At 31.9% G+C, this 19,188-nt stretch overlaps 1 protein-coding gene across 2 annotated transcripts in view; it reads left to right on the forward strand.

Moving 5' to 3' along the window:
• ABCC9 (ATP binding cassette subfamily C member 9) overlaps positions 1-19,188 on the forward strand; it is a 190,340-nt gene that overhangs the window by 127,251 nt on the left and 43,901 nt on the right. For both annotated transcript variants that reach the window (XM_074268855.1, XM_074268856.1), the window contains 6 exons: positions 2,121-2,217; positions 3,810-4,039; positions 5,908-6,056; positions 6,247-6,316; positions 7,101-7,258; positions 11,356-11,448. In XM_074268855.1, the coding sequence (XP_074124956.1) occupies positions 2,121-2,217; positions 3,810-4,039; positions 5,908-6,056; positions 6,247-6,316; positions 7,101-7,258; positions 11,356-11,448 (797 nt within the window). The remainder of the gene's footprint in view (positions 1-2,120; positions 2,218-3,809; positions 4,040-5,907; positions 6,057-6,246; positions 6,317-7,100; positions 7,259-11,355; positions 11,449-19,188) is intronic.

Below are 19,188 nucleotides of genomic sequence, written 5' to 3' on the forward strand. Positions count from 1 at the left end.
ATCAAAGTAAACTTCTGAGGAATAGTCAGTCAGCAAGTGCCTACTTAGGGATTGTTTTGTGGGAACCTTGATTATGTACTTATTGGGGATGACTCCAAGAGACATTTTTATAGAATTAGATGCCAGGGACAAAAGTGTATGATGTAAGCTTTAGGAGTAGGGCAATTTATGGTTTACTTTGGAAGACATATCTGGAAAAAATGAGAACCCCTGGCCAGATTTTATAGCAATAGTATTACACAGGCCTGGAGTGATGTTAATTTAAATGTATTTAGATATGATAGAAAGATATTTACCTATGTAGATATCTGGGGGACCTGGGGAGAGAATGAAATATGGGCTGATATGTGTGTGTGTAAATATATGTATATGTATATATATACATATACATATATACACATATACTTAAATTCTTCATATGTGAAAACCATAGTCATGACAGTATATTAGGTATAGAATAATAAATCTTTTTTAAACAAATAATTTTTGTATTACTTGCTTTATGGCAAGAAGCAACAATTACACAGTATTAGAACAAAATGGGTTGGATAAGAAAGAACACAAGGCAGGAGAGAAATGAAATTGATCTATTGCAAGGCCTTATAGGTTAAGGATTCACAGATGTACAAGAAAAAATATTAAATGTAAATTAAAAGGGAACTGGAAGAGTTAGAAGGGAGGGAACAGGAAAGAACAGAAATGATTAAGAGATTTTTTGAGCCTGATCTATAAAACATTATTCAAGAATAGTTCTAATTTGAATGGGTATGAACCCATATCTTTTTTATTATTATTATAGCTTTTTATTTACAAGATATATGCATGGATAATTTTTCAGCATTGACAATTGCAAAATCTTTTCCAACTTTTCCCCTCCTTCCCCCCACCCCTTTCCTCAGATGGCTGGTTGACCAATACATGTTAAATATGTGAAAGTATAAGTTAAATACAATATATGTATACGTGTCCAGTTATTTTGTTATACAAAAAGAATCGGAATTTGAAATAGTATACAATTAGCTTGTGAAGGAAATAAAAAATGCAGGTGGACAAAAATAGAGGGATTGGGAATTCTATGTAGTATGAACCCATATCTTTATAAAGTTAGTAGGAATAATAGCATCTAACAAGATTTGTTCATATTTTCATTTCAACTTATACTTCCTTGGCTCAGCAATTAATACAGTAAAGACAATTTTCTTAAACTTTACTATGTGCTTATGAGGTGGAATTTTAAAAACATGGATGGGAAGGTTAGTCAATCAATCAATATATTTATGAAATATCTTTTATGTTCTAGGCACTGTATTCTTCAATGGGGATTCAAAGAAAAAAGTAAAATTTCCCCTGAAGTTTCTCAGGGATAACAACACAATGATATTTAAATACAATGGAAAGATACAAGATAATTAGCAGGGCAAGAAGACACTAGCAGCTAGGGAACCAAGAAAGACCTAATATAAATTAGTAGTTCACAAATAAAAATGATTCACCAATCAATGATTGCTTTAGATAACACAATTACAATAGAGCAAGAGTTATAGTTCCTTTCCTCCTTTCCAATTTCCTTATACCTTATTCTCTTCCACATATTCTGTGATTCAATCACTGGCTTCCTTACTCTTCCATGTATTAGACACTGAATTTACTGGCTGTCATTTATGCTTGGAACTCTGTCTCTCTCTTCATCTCCTGGTTTTCCTAGCTTCCTGGAAATATTCTGCAACAAACATTTTCTAGTTCTCCTTAATATTAGTGCCTTCTTTCTAAGATTTATTTTAATGTTTTATCCACATTTCTTTATCTCTCTATGTATTTATCGTTGTTTCCATGTTGTCTCCCATTAGATTATGAGCTCTTGGCAAAAGGAACTGGTTCTTTTCCATCCTTTTTTGTATTCCTAGAGCTTATGTGCTTGGCACATAAACACTTAGTGCTGATTGATCGATGGTTGAGTCTGAAGATTTTGGTCTGAATCTTGGTTCTGCTGTTTCCTATGTCTTTTGACTGTGGTCCAGTCACTTAACATTTCTGGGCCAAGTTTCTTTCTTTCTAAAGTGAAGGTGTCTTTTAGCTCTACGTCTTAATATTCTCATATCATTATACAATTTTAATCATAGGATATGGAAGCTGACCAAACAACTTTGGAAAGAAAAACTCTCAGAAGAGCTATGTATTCAAGAGAAGCCAAAGCACAAATGGAAGATGAAGATGAAGGTAGACAATTTCTTAGAATATCCTTCATAAAAATAACGTGAATAGATATTGTGGATTTCAGACTTTTGTCTTTGGACACTGAATATGTGTCTGTCTTAGATATGATGAGAAAAATGTTTGAAAAATTTTAGAGAAAGTATATTGATTCTAGTGGAAATTTTTGGAAATAATGAGATTTGAAGAATACAGTGTGAGACAATAAACAAACACATATAAATCACCTATCTGATGCCTTTCATTCCACTAAACTTGTGGGTATGACAGCTGTAAAGAAGCATTAGTATAGAAACAGAACAAGAGTAGGATAAAGAAATACAGAAAGTTCTTCTATAATGACCTAATTATTTCACTAGGAAGTTGTTGATTATTATGGCAATGCATTTGAAAGATGTTAATCCCTTTGAAATGAATAAAGGTAAAGATATAGGTTAAAATAATCATATTGTGATCAGAGCAGTATCATCCTTATGAAGTTCTCATGGCAAATTTGGAAATAATGGAATTGAGGAATAGAAAGCTATTTATTTTGTTGTAATTTTCTGGACTGAATACTAGTAGAATGGGAAAGAGATGCATTGGGAATTTTGAGAAATAAGATGAACTATTTATATTGCCTTGACATGTGTTGACAAGAAGTTTATAAGATAAGTCACTTAAGTCCATAGGGTAAATTTATTACAACATTCCATCCTTTTTAAGGCTGTTTTCATATTTGGCCAAATTTAAGAAAGCCAAATAAAAAACAAGATTATGATGATTATAAATTCATGGGAAAAAACTAACCCCCAAACATTTTCTTTGACAATTTAAAGAACAGGTAATAAATAACAGATGATAATTATTCAGAATTATTTACTTAAATTTCTCTGTTGGTAGTTGGCCTTTATGTATTTTAGAAAGATATGGAATAGTTTCAAAGCTAAATCATTAATTTTTAATTCTCAATTAGTTACATATTCAATTTTATCTACATATGGACTTGAAGATTATTAGCAAGTGTTATTCATCTAACATACATATCCTAGCACACAAATATACAGCTCTTCAATTTCTTAAGTAGGAATTATAAATTATAAATCAAATTATGAATTATATTGCTAGACATACATATTTAATTTATATAAAAATTAATTTATATCTATAGTATACAGCAAATTAAAGAATTAGACCAGAATAAAAACTTTCAATCAATAGAATTTTTTTTAAATATAGAGTATAGACTCATACACATATATGCAATCTATATAGACTATGTGTGTGTATATATATATGTATATGTATATATATATACATATACATATATATATATTGCAATATTTCTTCAGGATTCTGGTAATTGCTATGATCAGAAGTAATATATATATATATATATATATATATGATGCTAATATATGTGGGAAAGTATGATTAAAAAAAAACCCAAAGCAAGTTGCTTTAGAAGATAAGACATGGTTCCCTGTCCAGAATAGCTGCTTTAAAGTAATTTAAGGTGTTGGTTCTAGATTTCTTTAGAGTTTTAAAATAAATTAAGGAAAAATAAAATTTTAATACTCCTTACCAATATGAAGTTTTATTACATTTTTGGTATACAGAGGAAGAAGAAGAGGAAGATGAAGAAGATAACATGTCCACTGTATTGAGACTCAGGACTAAAATGCCATGGAAGACTTGCTGGAGATACCTTACTTCTGGTGGATTCTTCTTCCTTTTTTTAATGATTTTTTCCAAACTACTGAAGCATTCAGTTATTGTGGCTATAGACTACTGGCTAGCTACATGGACATCTGACCTTAATGGAAAGGATAGCATAAGTGGTTTTCAGGTAGAAAGTTTTTTTTTTGTTTGTTTGTTTTTTATAAATCACTAAAGAAAATCTAGGAGAGAAATTATCAATATCCTACTACCTGGTTACAATCACATATTGAAGCCAATCTTCATATCAAAATTTCTTTCAGTACACTCTAAAGTTTCTCGTGATAGTACCCATACTATAATGATGGGATAGCACTACGTACAATGTTTTGCATATAATAATCATTTAATAATATTGCTTAATAATGTAGGAGGGGAGATATGCTTTGTATTTTTGAATTCACCCATTCTCTTATCCCACTAATAACTGCCCTATAGTAAGTATTAAATTTGATATATTTAAGAGAGTTTCTCTTGCCTGTTTTACGTGTGTTCTTTAGAAATTAGCCTAGATGTAAATGTAAATTACATAGTAAAAATTAAAATTTTGGCAGCTAATACCTTAACAAAAGCTGATACCAGTTGAAATTATAGGAAATTAGAATCTCCTTAAATTTAAACCCATGCCTTGATGTTCTGTCCAATTCTTTGGTATTTAATGGTTAGAGAGTAGATAAAACTTAGCTTCATATCTTGCCTCTGATATGATAATTGCATGATCTTGGACAAGATACATAACTCCTGTGTGACATTATAAATCACTGGGACTCAATTTACTAAGTCATTACTAGGATTTAATCTACTTTGATATTACAAGATCTCTCTGCTAACGAAATCACAGATCCTTTCTGAAAAATATTGTTAACTCTGAACAATATACAAAGCAGTGAAATCTTGACTTAGCCAACAATAGTACTTTTCGTGATATCTAAAATCACTTTCAGCTCTAACTCTGATGATACTAAATATGACCAAGAGGAATAACAGAAAATTATAATTAATCAGAAAAATCCTATTAGAAAAATAGTTTTGGTTTTAATTTGTGGACTGCAGCATTGAGATAGAAATGAATACATACTGGGGGATGATTTCTACTTTTTAGGGCTTAAGAAGCTTAAAAATAGATAATAGTAATATCTAAAACTAGATTTATTATGGATTATAGCATTATGGGCTCAGTTAGATTAAGCTATGTTATTATTAGCTATTTTATGCATTAGAGCAGTTAGAAAAAACTAAATCAGACTTTTTGTAGAAAGTTCATGGGAAATACCAAATACTGTGCAAGTACTGCTTCAGTCACCCATCAAGTGGGACCTAGCACTTTTCCTTATTAAAAAGAAAGATTTTTTTTTCAACCAAAATGTCATCATTTTAAGAATGGGAAGAGATCATCTAATCTAATCTTCTCATGTTTTAGATGAGACAAGAGAGGTTTAGTAAGATTTGATTACTTGTCCAAGATAAGGAATAATAGTGCCAGACTCTGGACTCTAGTTTTCTGATTCCAAACTCTAGTCCTGTGTTACTTGAACTTCCCATCTTTGATTTATTGTCATTTGTTAGGTTGACTAGATCATTCAATAGGCATTTATTAAGCATCTACTCTGTGTGGTGTTTGTTATGTTCTACAGTAGGTGCTAGAATAGACAGAAAAATATGGTGAAATCATTTCATATATCAGATATTTAATATGGAATAATATCTGGGAAGAACCGTTTTGGTGCTTTAGAAAAATTCACAAGTCAGTTTTCCTTTAGAAAGTGCAGTTTTTTGTTAGAAAAACCCAGGAAGGGCAAGGTAAAAACTAGAGCTGTGATTAAATAAGTGATGAGAAAGGGGACATAGTGAATACTTTGGAAATGTTTTTGACAACTCACAAGTCACTGAAAATTTAGACATATTTTATGTGTTTCTGACTTGCAATTTTTACTAATAGGAATCTTAATTTGTTTCTGGTGATAAATGTTTGCTTTTTGGTTATTTTCTCCCCTTTAGTCTTATTATGTGGCTGGATTTACTATCCTTTGTGGAACAGGTATTTTCCTTTGCCTTGTTACATCTCTTACTGTAGAATGGATGGGCCTCACAGCTGCCAAAAATCTTCACCACAACCTCCTCAATAAGATCATTCTTGGACCAATCAGGTACAGAAATAGTCATTTCACCAAAACAGAAAACTTTTACTCTATGTATTTTTGTAGCTAGTGGGAAAGGCTCTTTGTAGTTCCTGGGGATTAATATCACCACAGAAGTCTGATAGTCATGCCAAGAAAGCAAGATAAGCCTAACCCTTCATCTTTTAAATATGTAATTTTAAGTGTGATTATTCCATAGGTTCTTTGATACAACACCCTTGGGGCTAATCCTAAATCGTTTTTCAGCTGACACAAATATTATTGACCAGGTGAGCATATACATTGTTGTGTCTTCTTTTAAGTAAGATATTGATACTCAGTCTTTCACTAAATTTATGTTCTAGTACTTCCTCCATGGAAGGAAGGTGACTCTGCAATTTTCTCTCCTTAAATTTCCTTAATTGTGCATGGTTTATCCCTCCCTTCCAAAAACAATAGAATAAAAGCATCTTGAGGTCAGAGACTACATCTCTGAAGATCCATACCTAATATAAAATCTTGCATGTAATAAAGCTTAATAAGTGTTATTAGGATGAGTGAATTAATGCATTCCTAATGCATTCCTCATACATTAAAAAGATGTGAATATGTCCTAAGCATGTGTATCATGAACAAAAAGAGGCCATTGATCTTGCCTGGAAGTTCTCAAGTCTGAGTTAGTTCTTTTACCAGGAAAATCCAAAAATTATCCTGAAATTTCAATGAGAAATAGAAAACCAGAAATATTCTGTTTAGTCTAGAATCATTAGGACTTTCCTGAAGGGGTTAAGGAAGCTTGAGTCCAAGACCAAGAGGAAAATACTAGAGCGAAATAGAGTGGCTTTCCAGTCTTGCCTATATTCTCCTAATAATTCAAGATTCAAGCTGTGAAGGGCCCCTACACAACTGATCAGACATAAACTCAGATATTGTATAGCTACTATCTAATTATGGTCCCATTGAAGCTGAAAATAAGCTGTCTACTGTCTCTAAAAACATAGTGACTTACTTTTCCACAATAATGTGCTTAATTTGACCTAGGATACTTTTTTTCTCAAATTATGTTCTGAATAGCACATCCCTCCTACTCTGGAGTCTTTAACCCGCTCAACTTTACTCTGCCTGTCTGCCATTGGGATGATCTCATATGCTACCCCTGTATTCCTGGTTGCTCTTGTACCTCTTGGAATTGCTTTTTACTTCATTCAGAAATACTTCCGTGTGGCCTCCAAGTAAGTAAATAAAACAAGGGCTGAGTATTGCCCCCCCCCCAAAGCTATTTCTTCAAACTATCAAAGTGATTAAAAATATTTCTTCTAGATAAGTATAGCATTTAATATGTAATAAATGCTTAAATTAATTTATTAAGTATATTAACCCCAACAATTTTCTTATAACCAGTATCCAATTTATAATTGGTTATAGAGATTAACAGTGATGGGCACAAAGTAGCTATGAAAGAGCAGGACAACTTGATGGTTAGTGGATAGAGTACCAGCCCTAAAGTCAGGAGGACCTGAGTTCAAATCCAAATTTAGATACTTAACACTTATTAGCTGTGTTACTCTGGGAAGTCATTTAACCCCAGTTACTTTACCAAAAAAAATAAATAACTACTCAAAAATATTATAATTCAGGGATTACATTGACAAATGCACTGAATTTTATAATTTCCATCAATTCCTTTAGTTCATATAGCAATTTCAACTGCCCAGATTATTTTCTGAATGTGGTCATGTCTGAAATTCAGGAATGATAAAAGGTACTATACTTCCTGGTATAATTTCAGGCATAGCAATAAAATGGATATAGCAGTTCTTAATAAATTTTACTCATACACTTCCTTGTTATTATTATGAAATTGTAATAAAACAAGGAAGCTTCCACGCATATTGAATAGACTCCCTGTGAAAATTTATTTTACTATAATTATAAATATCAAATAAATAAAAGATATTTAGAATCATTAGAGACCCATAATTATAAATTAGAATATTTTTATTTAGTTTATGTGAAAATAAAAGCTTGTGTTAATGGTTCATCAATCTGTAAACTGGGCTATCATGGAATAAGATAAATTTTTAGAATGTCAGATGAATAGCCTTTTTACTCACAGAATTCTACTCTATATTAGAACCAAATTAGAATTAGAAGAGACCTTGAAGATCTTCTAATCTAACATTTATGTCAGCTTTGGAAAAAACAGTCGTGAAACCTTTATTTAAATAGCTCCAATGAAGAGATGGGGCAGCTAGGAAGCAGAGTGGATAGAATGCCAGGCTTAGAGTTAGGAAGACTCATTTTCCCAAGATGGAAATCTGGCTCAATCACTTACTAGCTATATGACCCTGACCAAGTCATTTAATTTTGTCTTCCTAAGCTTTCTTATCTGTAAAGTGAGAAAGAAATAATAAATATTCCAGTATCTTTCTCAGGAAAATTCCACACAGCTGAAAACTACCAAACAACAACAAAATCTGCTTAATTCTGTGATTCAATCCTCATCTCTTCATTCACCAATCCCCCCGCATAAGAACAGAATGATAAATTGTACCAAATGTTTTTGCCAAAATATTGTTGAACTATATTTATAGCATTTTTATGGTTATATATTTAGTAGCCCTTTCAAAACAACAAAAAATGAAAATAAATAAAATTAGTCTGGTATAACTTGCTCTTGAGGAAACCATTCTGGTGCTGTAATTGTTGCTTCCTTTTTTTGAGGTTCATTATTATTTTGATAATCCATATTAAAATTGATCAAATAACCAAATCAATCAAATTAGATATGTTTTGTTTGTAAAGTTTCTCCTATATAGTATGGAGACTTCACTCTCATGGGAAGACTTTAATCTTCATCATTGGTCATAATCTGTATCAAAAAACATAACTGTTAACCTTGTTCTTTCTACTTCTGGTGTTCTTGCTATTGTTCTTTGCTCAGGAAAATAAGAGATTTGAGATAGACTAAGTAAAGTGTTTTGTGTCACATTCAAATTAGTCACTGTTGTCATTCTTCACAATTGAAAATTTCCCATGAGCCTTTTTTTGCTTTCTCACTGTGTTAGAGACACTACTAAGATTCATTGATCAGTCCCATCACATACATATAACATACTTTATTGTACCAGCCTGGTCCTTTAGCAATATTTGTGTGAAGTTCTGTCATTTGTAAAGAGAAAAAGGCAATGAGGTATTGCTAGAAAAATATTTGTTTAAATTGTAATTATATATTTACATTTGTAAAAAATGAAACTGTTATCTTTAAAAATGAATGGACAGGACAAAAGAGATTAATTTACTTAGATCTGAATTTAAGAATACCTCAAAGAACCAAACTGCCATTTCTACATACTACAACTAGTAGGACGAAAATTTTTATTTCAAGATAAAATTGTAATATCTGCATGTAATTATTTGTATTTTGTGTACATTTGCACAGATAAGATAAATCATAGTACAATTATAAAAATATATTTAAAATTCTTTTATGTATCTTGTTCTTCTGATTTTAATAAACACCTATTACTGCCACATACTAGGTGCCTAAAATGAAATATGTTCTGTCTTCCACAAGATTAAATTTTATTAAGGAGAAAGCAACACTAACACAGACAAAGACATAAAAATCTTGGCAAAATAAACACAAAATAATTTCTAGGCATGAGAGTTAGATAGTGATAGCAACTGGTAGAATCTGAATAGTCTTTGTGTATGAAGTGACTCTGGAGATGAGTTTGGAAGGAAGCTAAGGATTCAGAGAAGCTGTGGTGAAGAAGGAATGCCTTCTAGGCATGGAGTACAGAAAGTGCAAGGGATCAAGAGATGCAAGGATGCAGGGACCAATACGTTTTCTACTTTAGTTATCAGCTAAAGTGCATGAAGGGACGTTTTATTTTATTCTAGAAGCAGTAAGAGACCATTGAAGCTTCTTGATCAGGGAAGTGACATCACATTTGAGATACTAATTTAAAAACTATGTGGAAGATGACATGTTGAAAAGAAAGACTGGAGATATAGAACTATAGCAATAGTTCAAGTTTGAACTCCTGAAGGTGTTTATAATGTTGGAAGGGGCCAAGTGCTAATGTTGTTTGGAAAGGTGAATTCAAGAAAATTGAGGAACTGATAATATATGATGGGGAGATGAAGGAGGGAAGAGTTGAGGGAAAATCTGAAATTGCAGATCTGGGTAAATAGAGAAGTTAAGGAAGAGGAAATGTTTGTGGAGAAAAGATAATGAGTTCTGTTTTAAACATATAAATTTTGAAATGCTTAGGGAACATCCATTTGCAAATGCCAAGTCATGATAATGCATGACTAGAGCTCAGGAGAGAAAATAAAACTAGGAAATAAAGGTCTGGGAGTCATCTACATGACTTCCATATAAGCAGTACATAACTGAAGAGCCTTTAATAAAGCAAGTGTGTGTATGTGTGGTAAAGTCTCTTTAGTGTTTCACATAAGGCACTAATTAGGGGCTATACCAATCCTTAAAGAGTTCCTTCTTACTAGAGTAGACCCCATGAACATAATCAATTGTTAGATGCTATTCCATGAGATCATCCTGAGACCAAATGAGGATAGTGAATTTCAGATGAATGGTACTTGATGAGATTAAATACAATATATGTTATGAAATAGGAAAGGCTCTCTTTTTTAATGCTTCATGTTGAGGGAATATGAACTTATTTTTTCAAAATTAGGTAAGTCAGGGATTTATACTTATTTGTCATATTGTACTGGTTGTCAAGAAGGTCTCAAGTTCATCACTAAAGCTGCTAAATTCATCACTTAGCTGCTATATAACATACCAGTCATATGCCTAAAATTCTGTTATATAACACTCATTCAAGAATCAGAGAATGGGAAAAGTGAGAGTATGGTTTTTGAAACACATGGTATTAATTTGATTATCTATGCTGTAGCTAATATATTTTCATTTATAAAAAGAATGTGAATGTATATTTTAATGAAACTTTAGTAAGATTCTAATAAGACAATGACTAAAAGTACATATTGGATGGGAAAGAACATTGGATGTTGAATCAGGAGACCTGGATTTGAATTTTGACTCTGTTGCTTAATACCTGGTTGACCTTTGTAATTTCATCTCTCTCAGTTTTAATTTCTTCAGTTTTAAAATGAGGGAACTGAACCATCTGGTTGCTGAGTTCCCTTACAGCTCTCAAGCTATGATTCTACTTCATATCTGGTCTCATATCTGATATAGATGAGTATATTGATGATTTTGTCATAGAATGTACACTTATGCCTTTGATATCCTAATAGTTTCTTGTCTTTGTTTTTTTTTTCCCTTCCGTTTTAGGGATCTCCAGGAGCTTGATGATAGTACTCAGCTGCCTCTGCTTTGTCACTTTTCAGAAACTGCTGAAGGCCTCACCACCATTCGAGCTTTTCGGTTTGTAAATATATTCTTGAAATACTAAATAGAGAATTTTATCAAAGTAATAGACATATCATTATGGAGTACACAGTATATGCCATATAAAACACGATTCTTACATAAAAAGTCATGACAAATAGTGAATTTGCTGATTCTCATTTGACATTGCTGAAATAACTGTGTGCTACAGGTATAGTCTTTGTCAAACCTCTAAACGTTCAGAATACCAGTACATATTAGCTCTATGCAACGTTGAAAAACCAGGAAGGAAAACTGGCTGCATGCTGTTTAATATTTTTTTTAATCAATGATAGATGAAGATATTTCTGGCATAATTCTCAATTTAGGTACCTCAAAGTTTGGCAGGACAGCTAATATGTTGGATGACAATGTCAGTATTCAAAATGATAACAAAATATAAAATTTTGAGTCTAATTTTATTAGATGAAATTTAATAAAGACAAAACTTAAAGTCTATATTTAGATTCAGAATGAATGGAACAAGCATAAAATGTGGCAAGACACCGCTTTCTATGAAACAGTATTTTTTTGGAAGTTGGTATAAATTTATGATTTTATTAGCATAAATAATTGTCCATTAGGAAATTTTGTTCCACCAGTGTAGAGTCCTAAAAAGTTACATGACTTAACTCAGAATTACTTGGCTAGTATGTGTATGAAATAGCATTTGACGCCAGTTCTGACTCCAAGGCTTATTTTTTAAAACTTTACCATTTATCTTTTTATCTTATTAAAGATGGCTATTTATTTTTGTTTATAATCTTATAGCTAAGTGCATTAAAAATCTTAGCATACTATATAAATTAAAAAAAAAAAAGACTAGAAAAAACCCTAACTAAAAGAAAATGGCAGAGCCTATTCTTCTTATGAGGAGGAAATAGCACTATAGTTGAAGACTTAAGCTGAAGCCAGAAATGGAAGCAGAGAGCCCCTGCATATCCAGCGGATATGCACCTTTATTATCATTGTTATCATTCTTATTATTACACACTATTCAATGCTACTGAAAAACATATGGGGATTTAGTGAACTCTAAGCACAATATAATTAAACACTTTTACAATGACAAGCACAACAAAATATGCTAATTGGTTTTCAGGCTGCCTTTAAGTAGACCTAATCTCCAGGAAAAGGTAGGTGAAAACCTTGTAGTGTTTTGCTCTAGTTAGACTGCATCTGAAATATTGTTTTCATTTGTGGGACCCACAATTTAAAAGGTAAATTGACAAACGAACTCAAACAGAAAGAGGGAAGAGTTGCAATAAAAATAGTGAGACAGATGGAAATTATGTCCTGGTGTATTAACATATAATTATCCTAAAAAGTTGTGGGTTTTTTTTCTGCCACTCTTTTCACTGCATCAAGCTCTAAAAAGTTTCAAATAAGATAGATCAGATATGTATAAAAATGTCTTCATTAAATTAGAAAAGTGTAAACATAAAAAATAAGTTATTTAGGGCATTTATACTTTTTCTTCAGTATCAAGTCCTCTGCCATCTGCTAGAGTTTTCTGTTTTGAATGTCAGTAAAATTAAGAGCAGAAATGGTTATAGAATTTTAAATCTTTAAAATAATCTAAGATATTTAAATCAATTTTTGGATATTCAAATTTTGATGTATTATTTTTATAGCATCTAGGAAAATCTCCTGACTCCTAATGTGAGCTCCCCAAAGATGATTTCAGGCTAAAAGTATTCTTTACTTCTATATTCATTAAGTCCAAAGCTCCCACTAGCAGGTTTACTTTTACCAGTAAGTCAAAAAGTACAGTTGGTTCCAATCTAAGTCATTTAGTGAAATGGAATAATAAGAAAAGTAGCAATAAAATATCTGCTCCCATAATCGTGAGCCCTTTTCTTCCACCAACATATATACCATCAGAGGGAAGTAAAGGCACACAAGGATTCATGGAGACAAACATGTAAGGAACACCTGTTGCAATTCTCTAGGAATTTTGATGTCTTCTGGTGATATCATTATATTGCTTTCATTGTGCCTGCTACCAACTGATCTCTTCTAGAGGCTTTGGAAGCTACTATTCTAGACCCTATTCCACTGAATCCCGCTTACCTAGAAAGTCACTTTTCTGCAAAGCTGCTTCCTCATTGGGGGACAAATGCATCCTGGAATAACATCTGCTGGATATGCATCTGTGCAGGTTCTCTGTTTCCAGTTTTTGTCTTCAGCTAAGTCTTCAACTATAATGCTATTTCTTCCTCATAAGAATAGTAAGCTCTGCCATGTTATTTTAGTTAGGGTTTAAAGAAAATCAGCTCCCTTTGTTAGTCATGAGAAAAAAGCAATTCCAAAACAAATAAACAAAAATCCTTTTCAACTTTTCCCCTTTATGGAGAAATCTATCTGTTTTGGGCTAGTAGGCTTTGCGCAGAAAAAGTGGCCCAGTCCTTCCACCTAGCTAATGTCCTTAAACTTATTCTTTTATTTGGATTCTTGGTTACTGGGTTTGGGTTTTTTAAAAGACCATATTATAGCTTATTTTTCCTGATTTGTTTTCGGAAGGCTAGTCATTATTCATGTAGGGGTTACTTGTCTAGTGGTTGCCAAGCAGCTCTGAGAGTCATGATTTCCAGTATTTTTTAACTTCAAAATTTCTTCTCTTTCAGATGTAGATAAAAATAAGATGATGAGACAAGGTCATTATCTCTCTTACCTGTCTAACCATATTCCTTGCCTTTTATAGGTAGAATTTTAAGCACTTACTATGTGCAGGAATAGTGGTGTTTGTTTATGTGAAATTAGAAAAGGCTTTAAACAATCATATATCTGTTATAATATTGGTTTCTATAATTATACTTCCCTTGAATAATGAAGGCAAAATTGGATCCAGGGGGCAGCTAGGTGGCGCAGTGGATAGAGCACCAATCTTGAATTCAGGAGGACCCGAGTTCAAATTTGATCTCAGACACTTAACACTTCCTAGCTGTGTGACCCTGGGCAAGTGACTTAACCCCAGCCTAAAAATAAATAAATAAGTAAATACATTGGATCCAAAATATAAAGTTAAACTTAATTTTATGTGTCATAGAATTTTTGCTTCTATCTAAAAGTTGTAGTATATATACTTTTATGTTTTACATACATATATATGTGTGTGTGTGTGTGTATATACATATATATATATATATATATATATATATATATATATATATATTTCATGTAATATATAAACTTTCTGTAGCAGGAAACTTTCCCTGTAAAAGTGTACAAGTTTTAAAATTTTGTATTCAAAACAAACTCTAGGTATTATTTTTTCACTTCAATCACTTATCACTGATATATGATAACCATGTTAATGACAAAGCAGCACTACATTCAGAACAACAAAAAAAAAGAAATATATTTACCAGAAAGAAGGTTATCCTTCCAAATAGTTACTAATCAGTGTATATTAGCTTTCCAAGAAAACCTCAAAGCTCTAGAGACTCTGAGTAGCTTGAAAGAAAGAAACAGATAATAATGATTACTGACATTTATATGAAGTTCTAAGGTTTGCTTTCCTCACAGTGACCCTCTGTATTAAGTAGCACAAGTATAAAAATCTTCTTACAAATGAAGAAACTGAGGCTTAGTGAGATTAGGTAATTTGTCAAAGGTAAAACATCTGGCAAGAACCTGGTTTCGAACTCTGGCTTCTGGTTTCAGAACTAGTCATCTTTCTAGTGTTACTTTGGCCAAATTAATGATAGTTAAATCAAGATTCAAGTTTTCTAAAAGATACCTTTTTTCATAGGCATTAGTAAAGCAGAGTTTTACTATTACTCTTTCAAATATAAAGGTTTTGTTTTTTTTTGGATCCAAAATCTTGTAATAGGAAAAAAAAAAGACATTTTTTTTTTTGCTTCAGGTGTCAAATCCCATGAGCATAAGAGTAATCTTAATAGTAAAACAAACTAGTAACTTGCCTTACATCAAAGGAGTGTTGCCCTTTATTCCTACAAGTAGCAATCATTTAGGCTGTATTTTGAATAGTGAATTTAACAAGATTTCATACTTTTCAAACCAGCATAAGACAGAGTCATAAAATGGAATAAGGGTACGGGTCTGCTGTTGGGGAAAAAAAATTCTCCATTTTGGTAGTGTTATAAATCAGCCATATTCATTTCTCTTCTTTTCTTCATTCAAGTCGCTCAAAATTTTCTAGTGTCTTGGTGTTTTGTTGGAAAACTGATATTTACTGATCATACTTTTCCCTTCTCTTGTATTCCAAATTCATCATAAACTAGAATGAAACAATGAACTCCCTCAAGTAGCTCAACAAAGTATCACAGTTCAATTAGACTAAGATTTTAGGATCCTTTCCTATTTGCAGTCTGATAGAATAAAGGTCTAGGAATGTTCAAAAAGATGAGCTGGATATGGATGAAAAGATGCAGATTGAGTGTGTCAGAGTTTCCATTAGGAAAACAAAAAGTTTCTTGCCAAATAGAAATACACAGAAAGAATGTTCACTGCATTTTCATCCCTCCCCACTCACTGCTGTGTTAGTTGCTGCCAAATCTACTTACAAATGGTTTAAAAGTGCAACTGAGATAATACTACAAAACTTAAGAAATAGTAAGAAACAGAATAGTGTCAGAAAAGGCAGTTTTTAAAGTTGTTCACTGTGATGTTATTGCTTTGCTTCAATTGAATTGTAATGCTAACTGTGCCATTGGAGAGGGAAGTTAGGTAGTAAACAGACCCTACTTTTAGCTTTTTGTTATATTCTAATAGTTATGATATGGAAAAAGTTGCAAATTTGATCACAAGTTGGATAGAGGAGCTTCCTGCTCAAACTATAAGAAGATATGTGTATTTTGGGAGCCACATTTTAGAAAAAATTTAGGACAATGAAATATATTAAAAGAAGAATATTGGAAATCTTGTCAGAGGATCAGGTAAGGGATTTAAAGATGTGTAGCCTGGAAAAAAGAAACAAGGGGATTAATGATCTTTGAGGTCCTTTCTAATTCTAAATTCATGGTATGACATCCTCCTAACTAATCTGTGTCTTAATACTCTTTCATATTGGTTTTTTATTTAAATAAGAGGACATCATTGGTGTCTTCATGTATTTACAAGACTTTCATATAGAGAAAGGATTAGACTTATACTACTGAGACTAGAGGACAGAACTAGAAGCATTGGAGAGAAATTACACAAAAGCATATTTCATCTGGATATATGGAAATATTGCACAATTAGCAACGGTCCATTTGTTTTGTTTGACTATGTATATTTGTTAGATTTCTGCTATTATGTGAGAAAGAGGCAATAACAGAGAAAATGGATATTTATTCATTAAAAATTAAAAAGGCAATTACTATGATTCAAAAATGAAATGGGCTTCCTCAGAAACTAGTAGGTTCTTTGACAGTGAAGACCTACACACTGATATCTGAGTGATCACTTCTTGGCATATGATAATAGTATTTTTGGTTCAAGTATGGGATTGGTGAGATGATTTCTGAATTTTCACTAAAAATAGAAGTGTAGAAACAGAAAAGTAGAAACAAAACACAAATATTAGAAAAGATTTTCTTGATCTTTCAGCTCAGAGATCTTATGGTAACATGATATTTTTCATTTCCCCTTACCTCATCCACTAGTGTACGAATATACAGGACATGTTTTATTTTAGATAACATTCAAATTATATCTGTACAATACAGTGAAGTAATAATTTGGTACAAATAAAATATATAGGGTAATAATTTGATAAATAGAAATAAGATATTAATGAGATTGAATTATACTGAGTTCTCTGATTTGGCCACCTACATTGATCATGTAATTAGACTTTGTCCTGTATATATGACTTCATTGTGCTGAAAGATCAAGGAGATTGTAATTACTGTACACATCATGAGTTATGCTTTGATCATCAGATATAAGTAATGGCTTATCTAAAAGTCTTATATCTTAAAAAATGAATTTCTGGAATAGTCAAATAGAAACACCTCTCAGGCCTTAGAGTGATATCTGAGTTATTTATTTCAACATAATCCTTAAACACGAAATCTGAGCAAGATGATTCATTGCTGCTGAGGTTGAACGAACTTCACTACTTTGATTTGGCATTTCATCAAGATCTGAACCAGCTTTGTGATTGTATTATGCAGTCTTTCTATTGTTGCTATCGTCAGGGGAAAATAATGGAAAAATGAAAAGAAACTATTTTTGTAATTTATGAAAGATTTATTACCACATAGCATGACTTTTTGTGAGAGAATAGAACACATGTTCAAATGAATAAGGTTTTCATTAACAGTTTCATTTGTAAATCAGGTTATGGAAAAATTATCATGAAAACTTTGAACGCAGAATGAACTTAGTTGATCACAGATAAATATTTAAGTTGTCTGCACGATATGTTTTTTCATATACAGGAAGAATGTAGGTCATTGTAAATTTTGATAATATTTTTAATTCAATAACCCAGTTTTGTAAAATTATAAGATTTAATGATGGAAATGATCTTAGAGGTCAAAAGAAAAAAAAGGAGTAAAAGAAAAAAAAAAGATAGCTTCAAAAAGAAAGAATAATATAACAAACACAAAATCCCAGAAGTAAAATCACAACTTGCAAGAAATTTCAAAGTGGTGAATTGGAGAAATAGGAAATCTCTGGCATGTGTAAAAATGCAATTAAAATCAGTAAGAGAAAAAATAATTTAAAAGAATGACATGAGTCTTGGCATCTTAAAACAGCAGGTGGAAGATCTTTATAAATGAGAGGATTTTCTAAGAAATATAGTGGTCCAAATGGAAGACAAGAGGCAAAGTTCATTTGAAAAAATTAAACTGGAAGAATTGTGATTGCTGAAAATTCAAGAAACAAGAGTTAGAGAGCATAGCTTGTCAAAACATATTGAAAATTATTACTCAGGAAAAAATAAAGAGAACTAATCATCTGAATGCCATATTGTAAAAAGCATACATGTTTCCTGGAAGCATTGAAAAGGGAAGACGAAGTCCAAGTATATAAAATCCATGAAATTTTGACAGAAATCCCAAATGTAATTCATCCTCAAATGTAATCATTAATCTCCAGTTTTTTGGTGAGAAAACGATATTAAAAGCCTTTAGGAACAAATATCTCACTTATCAAAAATTGTCCAATCAATTGTTTAACAATTGTTAACAGCATGGTCTAATCCAGTCACTTCCCCCCTCTAGACTTTACTTTCCTAATCCAAAAATGTAGGAGATTGGTTGAATTGATTTGTAGAATTTCTTCTAACTTTAAATTCATGATACAATAACCTCCTGTCTTCCTGAGACTCAGGTCTCTCCCTTCTCTAGTCCAGTGCTACATGTCTGCCAAACTGTAAGTATTACCATGCCATTCCCCTGGTCAAGGAGCTTCAGTGCTTCTCTTTTGCTTATAAGATAAAATAGGAACTCCTTGATTTTGCATTTAAAGCACATAATAGTTTGACTACTGTTTTGTCTTTTAAAATAATACCAATTATTCTTCCTTCATCAATTCTACAATCAAATTGCCTTATTTCCTTTCTCTTATATGATGTTCCACCTTTCACTGTTTTGCCTTGGCATAGACTATCTCCTATGCCTGGAAGATTCTTTATCTTTACTTTTGCATCTTAGAGATTCTAATTTCTTTTAATGCTTACCTTGAATTTTACCTCATTTTTGAGACCATTTAAGATATTCCCAGATATTAATTTTCCCCACCTACAAATAGCATTTATTTTGTATTTGCTTGTCTGTG

The sequence above is a fragment of the Sminthopsis crassicaudata genome, chromosome 5, assembly GCF_048593235.1.
Source record: "Sminthopsis crassicaudata isolate SCR6 chromosome 5, ASM4859323v1, whole genome shotgun sequence".
NCBI lineage: Eukaryota > Metazoa > Chordata > Mammalia > Dasyuromorphia > Dasyuridae > Sminthopsis > Sminthopsis crassicaudata.